At 38.8% G+C, this 13,560-nt stretch overlaps 1 protein-coding gene across 1 annotated transcript in view; it reads left to right on the top strand.

Annotated features, from left to right (window-relative positions):
• Positions 1-3,110: 3,110 nt before the first annotated feature.
• SAMD5 (sterile alpha motif domain containing 5) overlaps positions 3,111-13,560 on the top strand; it is a 34,589-nt gene continuing 24,139 nt past the window's right edge. The window contains exon 1 of the mRNA XM_044674714.1: positions 3,111-3,611. Within this exon, the coding sequence (XP_044530649.1) occupies positions 3,111-3,611 (501 nt within the window). The remainder of the gene's footprint in view (positions 3,612-13,560) is intronic.

A 13,560-nucleotide genomic window follows, 5' to 3' on the forward strand; every position in this document is an offset into this window, starting at 1 on the left:
GAGAGAGAGAGAGAGAGAGAGAGAGAGAGAGAGAGAGAGAGAGAGAGAGAGAGAGAGAGAGAGAGAGAGAATGAATATGAGAATCCTTCTATTAAGGAGCAAATGATTGAAAGCTGAAAAACCCTGTGGCCAATACAGTTAACAATTCTCTCCCAGATCAATTAGGCCAGGGCTTAGACAACACTCAAGCAATATGTCACTATGTTAGTCCTGCCTTTACAACTTCAGTTCTTGTCAGGACCATCCAGAGGGTCTTCCTTTTATAAAGCACAGCTATTGTACATCAGGGTGACCTTGTTGCCAGGAATGGTTATAAAACTTTAGTAGACCCTCCCTCAAACCATACACGGATAGGTTTATTTAACAAAGCCATGAGATTCCAGCACAATTAGAATCTTTCAGGGTGGGACTTTTGACTTTACTCCCCCCCTCCCTTTTTGGTTACATCCTCAGGTCCTAATAAACAGAGGCACAATAAATAGTTGTTTAGTAGAAAATGCGTGTTGATAATGGCAGAGGCCTCTGTTTGGAAGAGGCAAAACCCAGGGTTGAGCAGAATGTATAATTTTTTCCTTTAACAAAAGGAAGAAGGCAAGCTGATGGAAAAGAACAGCTGTATTAAAGAGGAGTCTCAATAGACAGCATGCTGGTTATTCTGGGGCAGAGAAAAATATCTATTATTTGTATAATCTTTCTCCAACCACTTCCACTGTCTAAACCTTGGTCTCGTTTGTTTAAAAAAAAAGTGGGGGGGGGTGGTTGGAATGAGAGGATCTCAGAGGCAGCCCCCAGTTCTAAATAAATCTGAAGCTTTACAGCCAATGGCCGCGAAGGGGCACTACAAGTCTGATTTTAGGCAGGGAGAGGCGCGCCCGAATCCCTTCCAGTTTGCAAAGCAAGCTATATAGGAGTGGTCCCTGAACTCCAAACGAACCTTGTCGGGTAACCCCGACAGTAGGGTCCACAAGTCCATCCCTCCTGTGGCTTAGGGCTAATTGGGCTCTCCCGTAGCCAGCTTCTCCAAGTCTTATGGAAAGTGGTGGAAAAGCCCACTAACTAACCTTGCAGGCGGGGCGGAGTTCGGAGAGGGCGGGTGGGAATGAACGCCCCAAAGACTGATCCTTTGGTATAGATATCAGCCAAAAAATTCCCGAAGACAGAAAGTAGCCACCATACCAGGAGACTTAAAGATAAAGGGTCCAAAGCTCAGGTGCACTGTGGAATCACCTGCAAAAAGGGGCATCATCGTTATAGCCTGTGTTTATAGAAGGTTGAGGCAGCATCACCTCCACGTGGCGCTTTCCCCACTTTCACCGAGTCATTCTATCTTTAAAGCTGGGGTGGTGAATGGATGTTTCGGATTTAGGAGGACGGATCTCAGGCTCATTCCCAAGGTTCCGGTTCTTGGAACCAATATAGAGCTGGAGTAGGAGAGAGCCTTTTTATTTTTTTGTAATAATAATAATTAATAATAATAATAATAATAATAATGTAAATTCTTTTAAACTGCCTCCTTCCACCCTATTTTCCGCGCAGTTGAGCCAGTTACTTGACCTTCAAGCCCTCTCTCTGGTTCTGGAACTGCAACCTCAGAGGACATTTGGGGATGGAGGTCTATTCTGACCACTGAGATTTCTTCCCCAGGGGAGGCAGGTTGGGAACTCCGGCCTTCAAGGGAGGGCGCCCTTTTCCTTCTCCCTGAGAGCCAGAGCCGCAGCGCAGAAAGAGCCGAGAAAGGCTGTAGCTGAGTGGAAGACAGTGACCAGAGAAAGAGGGCTGAGGAGCTGAGCAAGGTTAAGGAGAAAGTTCTTCCGCCCCAACTTTTGAAAATAACTGAGACGGAGGTGAAAAGAAGCAGGAGGTCGTTGGAAGCCGCCTGTGCCAGCTAGTTATCTCCCAGTGCATAGAAGCCGTGACTTAACGCGCTACAGGCTGAGCTCTACCTCGGACTCACAGTGGGGCGTGGGTGTGCTGAAGTCCTCGATTATCCATCGCTTTACCCTTTAGCCGCCTCAGCTGCCCAGGGTGAGGCTAACAATCGTTTGGCTAACAACCCCTCTGCCCCAACTCAGGAGCCAGCTCCACCCGCGCAGCAGGGAGTCTACGAAATAGATGCGCAGCTCGCTAAGTTGAAGGGCGAGGGACGAGCTTTGCACCTCGGCTGGACCGCCCTGCCCAGGGCAGGAGAAAGGAGGCAACTTGGCGAGGAAAAGGAGAGAAGGAAAACTAGGATTTCTAACGTCGCCCTGTCTGTGTACCCCAATCTGGGAATCTTTACTAGTACCATCCTTGCTGATAGAGTGGGAGGAACGGAAAGAAGAGGATGTGGTGCTTCTCTATGTGAGAAGTCCTATTTAGAGGGAGGAACTAGAAGGAGCGGACCAGAGAGCTTCTGCATTCAAGAGAAGCCCAGTTTGAGTGGGGTTTGGGGGAGGGAAGGCTGCTGCTGAGGTTCACCCCGCCCTCCAGCCAGCAGCTGAGAAACCACGGGACAGGGACCGGGAGGGTGCTGAGGAGGAGGTGTATAACACAGACACATCAGGGCGACTGTGCATCTGTCTGGCTGAAGGATCCTCCTTCTCAACATGGTACTACGTGTTAAAAAGCAAACAAGGAACAAATAGTAAATAGAGATGCACGAAACCACAGAGGAAAGGGGACCAACGGGACTGAATCTAGCAGAACAGAAACTGGAGGAAAGGGAGGACTAACTAACCTCGTGGCTTCCAAAGAGGGGCTGTTATTAAACCCTTTCTCGGTCACCCACCCTCAAGCCAGTGACAGAAGCTCGCCTACTCCGAAGGAATCAGCAGCAATACCAATAGATCACTGTCTCTGAACTACGACTGTCGTTTGCTGGGGTTGAATTTTCTTGCTTTAAAATTTTTCTCCTACTTTTTTTTTAAAGGTGTCTGCTATTTTCCCGATTCCAGCTCCGTTCTATTACGTCTTTAGCTTCGCAGATTGTTGATTTCTCTTCTCCCCACCCCACCCCCTTCCTCCGCGGGGGAAAAAAAAAGGATCAAAACTTCTAAGTATTCTTATCGTTGGGTTTGTAGGTTATACTTCCCCCATTCTCCTTGGTGTGTGTTGTAAAAGTAGCGAGTACTATGTGCACCAACATAGTTTACGAATGGCTGAAAGCCCTGCAGCTCCCTCAGTACGCGGAGTCCTTCGTGGATAATGGCTACGATGACCTGGAGGTCTGCAAACAGATCGGGGACCCTGACCTGGACGCCATCGGGGTCTTGGCGCCCCAGCACCGGCGCCGGATCCATGATGCTGTAAGGAGGCTGCGGGAGCAGGACGCCAACGCCGCCGGCCTCTACTTCACCCTGGAGCCTCAGCAGCTGCAGCCTCAGCAGCAGCCTGGTTCCCCTTCGCCTGAAATCTACACCAGCCACCTGGTGGAGCAATATGAGGGTCAGACTTGGAGGGAGTCTCAGCCTGGCCAGACCCAAGGAACCAAAGGGGCCTCCTCCAGGAACCAGAAAGCCGGATCCCGCAACAAGGAACTGGTGACTTACCCCAAACTCAAACTGAAAATCATGATCAGGGATAAACTCGTTCGGGATGGAATCAACTTAAGCAAACCCCCGTACTCCAATAAGGTAAGAACTAACCTTTTCATACTCTCCAAGCCATCCCATCCCCGCTAGTGTGCTCATGTTGATGAAGGTGGCTGTGCCAATTTAGGCTTGTCAGTCCCTAGTGGACAATCTCAAAAATCAGGGAGGTAAAAAATGACATTGATGTTTTGATTTCATTTTCTTTTTCCTGAGAAGAAGGTGATCAACTCGTTTCTGTTGTATCGAACTTGGATGGGCAAGGGTCTTACCCAAGAACCTCCTTGTTCTTACTAGCTGGATATTGTTTCTCCTACTGGACTAGAGGAGAATCATTAATGTCCTCTGTCCTGTCATTCCAGTCTGAAATGTTCCTGAAGAGTGGAAGATATATCGTTATTTTATACCTTTCTTTTCCCCTTTTCTAATCCTCCCTTTTTTTGCGATGTTGCCTCTGGAATTCAGCAAGTGTTTTACCATTTAGTTTCTGAAGCAAACAATGTTGTAGAGAATTCTTTTGAAGTTGCTGCCTAGAGAATAGTTGATAATTACAAAATGGGGAGAGGGGATTCCAGGGCTGGTGTAAAACTGGAAGTAATGTCACTTTTAGTTCCTATGTGAGAAAAAAAGTGAATAAAACATAGACCAGAGTGCTGGAAATACCTTAAGGCAATGCCTTAAGTTTTCAGAATACAGAACTTATAAAGCAGCAAAATAAACTGAGCATAAAAGGTTGATTAGACAAATGCTTGAGGTCAGTATGATGTCATCTGTTTGATGGGTTTATTAATCCAGGAAGAAGTCAATGAGGGGTTGATTCATTAAGAAAAACTTTGGATTGCAGACAGCTCCAAATTTGGAAGACTGGAGAAATAAGAGCTAAAGAGCTGATGAAATTTTTCAGTCTGAATAAAGAAGAGATAATAGACATAGGCAAATGCAGAACTAGGTCACAAATGAGGAGGAATCTTTTATGAAGCTTTTGAGAAATGACTTGGAAATTATCACAGCTCAGTAAAGGTGTTACCTACTTCTAGAAGGGACAGGACCAATGTACAAGGTGGAAGATGTGATATGTTAACAAAAAAATTTAAATGTGAAAATGTCATTATTTCAGGTTACCATACTTTATCGCTCAAAGTAAATTGTATAACTTTGGTTGCTTGACACTTTTGGAATGGAGAATATTGCTATATTAAAGGGAAAATTCTATCCTTAGAAGATGTCTGAAGAATTTTTTTTTCAAAAATACCTTTCTCATCTTAGTGATGAAGAGTGAGAAAGAGGTGAATGCACAGAAAATAACAGAGTGCTATAAGACTGGCTACTTTTAGAAAGCCAAGGAGGAAGGTAAATGTAAATTAATGAAAGGAATAAATGGAGATTCTTAATAGGTTGTAGTTCTCTTTTAGAAACAGTATCAAAGGGATGAGTTAGAAAAAATGGAACTGGATTAAAAAGCAGATTAGATAGTTTAACATATTATTTTATACACACTTTAAAACAAGGTTAAATATTTCAATAACCTACTCTAGGACATAAACTGGTTACTGAGAAATTGGGAAGTCTGCTTTGCATTTAAGATACATTATCCCTTATTCCCTGCATTCAAGATAGAAGACTATATTTGATGATTATACTATATAACAGAATAGATAGTCATTTTTCAATTAAGAATAGTAACTGTTCAGGGTACAGGAACTCAACCATTAGTGTAAATGACTCATTCCCTATGAGAACAGTTGGAAGGAGGTTGGACTCAGTCAGTTGAATAGTCATTTATTGCTGAGGAGGTGGATAGAGGTTGACAGAGTGAATAGGAGTTCTTCACCATGTTGTGATAGACTCAGGCAGGAGCCAGAAAGTCCTTCTTAATGGAAGATGCCTTAGTTTTTCCTAAGCTACTCAGAAAAAGAGAGGATGTAGGATTGAGAGAAGAGGAGGTAGCTGAGGAATGAGTTGAGAAAGGACCCAATGAAGGGGATAAAACAGCAGGTCTACAATGTCAAAATAAGTGACTGGCTTTACAATAGGATGGTGTCAAAGCAAGTTATTGAGTGGTGGTCTTATACCTCTAGGAGCTGAATAAAAATACATCATAGTGAATGTTATTCAGGATCTTCCTATTATCCTATGTTTGTATTTACTTTCTATGTGAAACATTATTTGACACAACTTTAAGTGTATAGAACATAAATTTGGTAATGTGGTACTAGAAGAAAGCATTAATGATGAGCCTCTCTTCCTCTCTGGTTTGTTTACTTTTTCTCCAGCTAAAGGGGCCCATAGATTGTTTTGGAAACTTTCTTAATCATTTACCATTGCATTGGTGCCTCAGATGAGGAGGGAAAAAAATAATAGACCTTCAGGCCTCATTTTTTGAAGACCAATGTTGCAAGTTCATATGAATAACAGATGTGAATGTAATCAAAGAGAATAAGCAAGATGATGTGTATATATTAGTAGAATCATGAATTCTGCTCTGAACCCTTTGGCTATGGGTGAGAGAGAGGTTTACTTAGATTTTCTATTATTTATATATTTTAAAGAATTCTACTCAGTTTTCGTTTAAGCCACAATTTAGATCATATTGTTTCTGCAGAATCCTTAGGACTGTATCTGACTTGGATCTGAATGTGAATTAGTCATTATGTGCTATTTGGAATTTTGATCATTACAATTCAGCTTCTCATTTACAGGCATCAGTATCCGTGATCTCTGTGATTTGGCACTTCATAGGAATATTAGATCAGTTTTCAAAATGGATTAAATTAGGAATATTAAGACAGGAAAGTTGAGTTCTTCAGAAAGAAAATTATCTGGGTAGAATTATCTGAGAGAAAAGTAAAACTTGTTATTGTGATGAGAGGAACTTCCTAATTGGCCACTGACTTCATAATATCTTTCTACTCACGTATGGATTCTATAAGATGCAGGTGATCTTTACTTTTTACTTGCACAATTTTCACAATAGCTTTCTAATTGATCTCCCTGCCTGGTTCTCTCATCTCACTCACCTGTTTTTTACAAAACTAGCAAGTCAATATTATTGTATTACAAGTCTGACCGTGTTGCCCCTCATGCCTAAATCTTCTGTATCTTGCTTTCAAGTTTAAAACCCTCTACAATCTGGCTTCTATATACCTTTCTAGTACTCTCCTCCATGTGTTCTCCATTTCAGTCAAAATGGTATACTAGCTGTCCTACCATGTCCAATAGTTCATCTCTTACCTTCATTCCCTTGGACAAATGGTTTCTCCAAGACTGGATGACATTCCCTATAGGACCTTCCATCATGAAATCCTTTGTTTCTTCAAAGTACATCTCAGATGATGTCTCCTATGGAATAACTTTTCTTATCTCTTCTTTATCCCTCTCTTTATCATAAATTAATAAGAAGTCATTCAAGCACTTACCAAGTGCCATTCAATTGTTCCAGGTGCTGTACACAGACAAAAAAAATGTCCCTGTCTTCAAGGAGTTTATATTCAGTTGGGAGAAATGGCATGTGTGTAATCAGTCTTAGTGCAATTTCATTTAATAGCTTGAAATTCCACTAAGGTTTTTGGAGCACCATACATAGTTATATATGAAATAGGAAATGAAATAGATATGAAATAAATACAGGAAGATTGGATGGGGGAAGCACAAGGAAGACATGAGTTGAGTTTTTAAGGAAACAGCAGAGGTAAGGAGTGGGTGCATTCCAGGGATGGGGAACAAACAAGGCAAATGCTTCAAGAAAGGAGTGTATATGAGGAAAAGCAAGAAGCACAATTTGACTAGACTTTTGAGTTTGTGATAATGTATCCTTGCCATTCCTTACTCTTTAAAATACTTTGTATTTACTGCGTGCCTGTTATACTGCCCCTTCTCCATACAGCTCCATACATATGTCCCTGGAAAGTAAGATGTTTCCTTTTGGGGCTTTATATATAGATTGCCCAATATTCATAGTAGGGACCTACTAAATGCTTTTTCATTTGAATTTAACTGACTGACTTTGTCATTTCATCAATGTGACTTTCTCCTTATCAAATGAAGGCAAACAATGTTCTCTTAAGAAAATCCAAAACCATTAAGGTTTCCTAAATAAGGCTCTGTGGCATTTTATATATGCACATAGAAAAAGCATATGCCTCTATATTTAAATGATAGGCAACTGTATAAAAACTTCAAATTATTCTGTACCTAGGTCAGCTCATTCTTTGTGATATGATTTGTAATTAAAAAAATTTAACCCATATACTGTCTGTTCCACAAGTTTTTGTTTTGTTTTACTGACCTCAATATAACATAGAATGGCTTAAATGGTGTGTGTGTGTGTGTGTGTGTGTGTGTGTGTGTGTGTGTGTGTGTGTGTGTGATATGTTAGTTGGTTTGAGTGTATGGTTGTGTCTAGAAATGCTGATTCTAGGTATTTAATTTCTTGGCAGACTAGATAAGAAGGAGAGAGTAGCCTAGAGTGGGGAAGAGATGCTTGAAGCCTCAAATCTACCCAACTCTCAAGTATTTCTTCCCACCTACCTCCAACCCTTATAGTCTACCAAAAGAGAGAAATTTTGGTTCAGAAACTATAAAATTCAAGTGATCTTTAGGAGACTATGGTCATTTACTTCTTAACAGTGATTTTTTTTTTCATGTAAAGCTTCTAAGTAATCAAGTCAAGAATGAACACTCTGGATGAGGAATTTCACAGATGTTAGGTTTGGGTAAGGTTGGGGGGGTACTTTAGATGTCAGATTAAGGCATTAAGCAACAGGAAAGTATTTGGTATTCAGAAGGCAGGAGGTTAGAGGCAGTATAGGAAGTTCAGAAAGAGAGGTAGGGAAAAAAACAAACCCTACTTTTTGATTTTTTCTTACCATATTAAAGTAACTAGGACTGATACCTCCTATTCACACACTGTTCCATTATTTCAAAAGCTTTTTCATTCTTATAACATCCTTTTCAGGGAGAGGGTAAAAGATATTATTGTTCTGATGATTCAAAGTAGTTGTATTAAGTGGTTGCAGGTAATATTTTAGAAGGATTTTTTTAAATTTCAAGTCAGCAAATCTAGTATATGTCTTTGAAAAGAGTTGAAGACAAATGCCATTCATATATATATGTATATGTATACATATATATGTAATATCTTCCTTTAATGTAATTTTATCCCCTCTTTTCTCCTTCCTCTCCTTCTTCCAATACTATTCTGGCCTGCTATTTTTACTGTGTGCTGTCTTTCTGTTCGAAGATAGCAACAAAGGAGAACTTTCAATGATTTGTAGGAAGTTAGTATGCTGTAGTAAGGGAGAAAATTACTCTCACTGGAGTCAGAAGACCTAAGGGAATCTACTTTCTGGGCTTTCATGAGTTTACCTTTAAAAAAGGTATAAAAATACTTGTGCTATTTATCTTAAAGGATACTTTAATACCCCCTTAGAGGAGTATTAAGAAGTAGGATTAAAACAACTCTGAGGTACCACCTCACACTTATCAGATTAATCAATAAGACAATAAAGGAAAGTGATAAATATTGGAAGGGATGTGGCAGAAATGGGACACTAATGCATTGCTGGTGGAACTGTGAACTGATCCAACCATTCTGGAGGGCAATTTGGAACGATGCTCAAAGGGCATACTCCTTGATAAGTAATAGCACTACTAGATCTGTGTATCCCAGAGAGACCAAAAAAAAGGGGTGGGGAGGACATACTTGCCCAAAAATATTTATAACTGCTCTTTTTGTGATGGCAAAGAATTAGGAAATTAAAGGAAGGTTCATAAGATGGTGAATGGCTAAACAAATTGTGGTACATGATGCTGATGGAATACTATTGTGCTATAAGGAATGATGAACAAGATGATTTCAGAAAAAGCTGGAAAGACCTATATGAACTGATGCAGAGTGAAATAAGCAGAACCAGGTAAACATTGTACACAGTAACAGAAAATCTGTAGAATGATCAACTGTGATAGACTTAGGTACTATCAGCAATACAATGATTCAGGACAATTCTGAATGACTTATAACAAAGAGTGCTATCCAGCACGAGAGAAAGAACTGTTGGAGTCAGAATGCTGATGAAAGCATATGCTTTTTAAATTGTTGATTTGGCTTTATGTTTTGAAGTTCTTGTTTTATAAGATTACTTGCATACAAAAGTGAATGTGTAAAAAAATAAAATCTTATCTTCTACAAAAAAAAATGAGATCAAGTCTCTTTCCTCTCCATCTCTTTTTTGGGGAGGATGGGAAAGTGAATAAGGGTATAGCTAATAAAGTGCTGAAGTATTAATTGGTATTCATGGCCAAATTTTGTAGATATAAACTTTTGGGTTTTTTTACTATCTTCTACTGTCTTGACAGCCTGCTTTCTGTTCATCACTTATTAATTTACAGACTGATCATAAATTATTTCACTCTCCCTTATTTCTTTGAAGTTATTTAATAGAGTATGTTCCCACTTCTCCTTTCACTCTCTCTAGCTCTTCTTAAAAGTGTCTTTTATTTCTGTAGTGATCTTATTGCCTCTAGTTCAACCTTTTCCTGGATCAATCTGTGTCTCCTCTATCTTCATCCTTTTTTCCTCCTTGGTATAGCTTGTTCTGAAGTTGTATAATGCTCACCATATGGAATAGAAAAAGAATACTCAGTATGAAGACTAAGGAAAGGAATAAAAATTCATTTCTTTGAAGTTGAAACAATTTATTATTCAAATCAAAAGCATTCAGAATCAGAGGCACATGAAATGATTTTAGAAATAATTTCCCCCAGCCTGTTAGCATAATAGGGAATAGGCATGGCTATCTCTTCACATACACAAGGGTATCATGGTAGTTCATTCATCATAATTGAGGAAGAGAAAGATATTTAGAAACTTTATAACTTTTGGCTGTCAAGTTCAGACTGGCTATATTTTGTGTAAGCACTGAAGACACAAAGATGAAAAAACTAAACAGCTCTGCCATCAAAGACTTTAGAATATAATGGATCAATATGGTATAACATCATCATTCTCATCTACATAGGCTATTTCAAGCATTACAAGGACTTTCCTCACAAATGAAGAGAATATGAGAGAATGGGAAACTGGAAAAGAAGATATCTGAACAAAATCACATCTATGATTCAAGGAGGGACAGATGATTACAGATGGTGAAATAAGGAGCATGTGAGAAATAGGCTAAGATGTAATGGAGAACATGGCTCCTCAGCTGGACCTTGGAAGAAGAGCATCCCAATGGAGAGACAAGGAGTGAGAGTTTCAGACAAAAGATATATAAAAAAGCATACAGATGGGACTGTACAGGATGGAATCTAGAAGTAGTTAGTAGTCCCAATTGGTGGAACAATAGAGGAACTAAAGATGAGTTTTATTAAAAAAAATAAGAATATGAAATAACAAGACTAGGCGGGTTTGTTGGAAGCAAATTATTGAAGGCCTTAAAAATCCAGTTAAAGACTATTTTATTTTAGAGGTAACAAGAATTTTGAACAGGGATGGCATGTAGTTAGCCCTGTGAATTAGAAACATTATTTTAAGAGGTGAATGAAGGTCCAATTAGAGAAGGGAGAGACAAGAGGCAGGGAGACAAGGTAAGAGACTATTAATACTGACAGGCTGAATTAATATATCTCTTGTGAGGACTTCACCTAGGGTGGTGTGAATGTAGCAAAGGAAAGAAGGAGGTTTGGAACTGTTGCAGTAGTACAATCAACAACAGTTGTCAACTGATTGGATTGGGGAGCAGCAGGGTAGTGAATTAGAGGGAAGAATCAAAGAATTAGAGATCATTTTGAAGTTTGGAGTCTAGGTGTTTAAAAGAAGAATAACTGTCTTTTTGTCTTTTTATGCCTGCCCCCTCCTGTTGAAGCTCTCTTGCTCTCTTTCTCTCTCTCCTCCCACATCGCCTATTAATAAAGTGTGAATTGTGTGTCATATTAAAAAAAAGATCATAACTACCCACCAAACTTGTGTATCTTTTACAATTATTTCCTAAATTTTTTTTGGGAGGGGGATCCCACTTGATTAATCACTGAATCTTAGTTTGGCTGGGGAAATTTCTCTTTAAAAATGCCAACATGAAAACAGTCTGGAGTGAATCATCACAAAAAAGCATTAGGCATATGACTGATTTCACACATACATAAATTAAGTGACAAATAAGAATTTAAAAGGATTCTGCTACTGTTTTTAAAAGAATGAAATGATCTGGTCTGCTCTTTGTGATTCATTTACATAGATTACAGGCAGTTAGAAATATGGAAAAAATGAGAGTTGTAAAAACAGTTTTGGGTCAGCATGTCTTAGAAATAGGAAAACTCCCACACAGTCACCTGACAATGATTTGTTTAAATTAAATAAGTATTATTTCTCATTTGTAAGATTAAAAAATATTACTAGCTTTACAACAAAACAAGGCCAATTTAGTGTGAAAGAGTTAATAAGCAACAATTGTATGAATTTGAATTGTTTACTGAGAATCACTTTTCATTGTGGTTATCATAATCTGAATCTATATCTGGTTTTCCAGAAAAATACCAAGGCATGTATATGTAATAAAAGTAAAATTTTAAAAAATGTTATTATAAATGTTATTGGAAGAATTCTTATTTGTTTTTAAGTATTCTCTTAGAGATCACAAACAGTGGACTTTGTAAAGAAATTGAAACTAGGAAAAGGAATCAAGGATAGAAAAAAATAAGTTGAGTGGTGGAGAAATCAATCTTTGTAATAGAAATGTGTATGCTATCCTCATAACTTGCATTTTGAGGCAGACTTGGCAAGCATACCTATTTTAAGGTAACTGTGCAGCCACAAAGAATAGTAAAGATCTGCATTATCAAATAGTCCCTCTGGGAAAGCCATTCATTGATAGAAGTACTAGTGCATTAAAGTAGTAACAGGATTTTCAGGGCCATAAAATGGTGTAGCCATTGACAATATTTATGAAGTGAAAATGCATTTATTTGCATAAGGAGCCACTCAAGATTTCTTTTGACTTCTGCTTGATATAGTATCTTTTACTTTAATCAGGTTCAAGTTACAAAGGATCTGACAAATATGAAATCTACAACCATGGAGGAGAAACTAATTTTACCTAGTAATGTTAAATGTATTCAAGGCCAACAGGAATCTGAAGAAATAATGGGGTCAGTTATAATCTGCATTATCTGTAGCTCTTCTCAACTTGCCTCAGTTTGGGTGGTTGGGACTTTCTCCCCTCCTCTCTCCCACTCAAGCTTTGCACAGGGCATTTGTCATCAGTAAACCAAGAAACACTGTATTAGATAATGGCCATAGAAAGGACAAAAAAAAAATCAAAAAATCTGTACTCTGAAAGAGTTTTTGCATTTTATTATGAAAGATAATGTGTATATATACAACAATTTGCAGAATAAATTTGAGGTTGTTGGGGAGAGCATTACTAGTTTGGGAATCAGGAAAAGCATCACTTGGAGGAAAGGGTCTTTCAGCTGCATCTTGAATCAAGTTAGAGATTCCATGAAATGTAGATGAGGAGGAGGTAATATGTTCCAAATTTAGGGTGGAGGTTAGAGATTGAACATTAATGCTTTCAACAATTTATGATCTCATTAGATGTGACTCCCATGACACAGAAAGCAACTGACTCATTCTCTTTCACTCTGTTCTGTGTGCATGTCTTACTATAAATTCTGTGCAGGACTTACCAATTGCTTGGCACAGAGTAGGGGCTTAATAAGTTATCATTGATTGTTCAAGGACCTTCCTCTCATTCTCTTGATATTGTGTGGATCCCATTGAACCCATTGGCTGTCTGTTATTTATCTGTCCTTCTTGTCACATGAAAAACCCTCCTTGATTTTTATTTGCAATCAGTTCAAACATAAAATAATGTGTTCCTTTAAAACTGGTATAAATATTCAAAGATCTTGAAATGAAGTAGTTCAGAGTGAAGCTATCAACTCTTTTGAGTTTTATTAATTCTGTTTATCTTTTACATTAAATATGTTACTATATTTT

The sequence above is a fragment of the Gracilinanus agilis genome, chromosome 4, assembly GCF_016433145.1.
Source record: "Gracilinanus agilis isolate LMUSP501 chromosome 4, AgileGrace, whole genome shotgun sequence".
NCBI lineage: Eukaryota > Metazoa > Chordata > Mammalia > Didelphimorphia > Didelphidae > Gracilinanus > Gracilinanus agilis.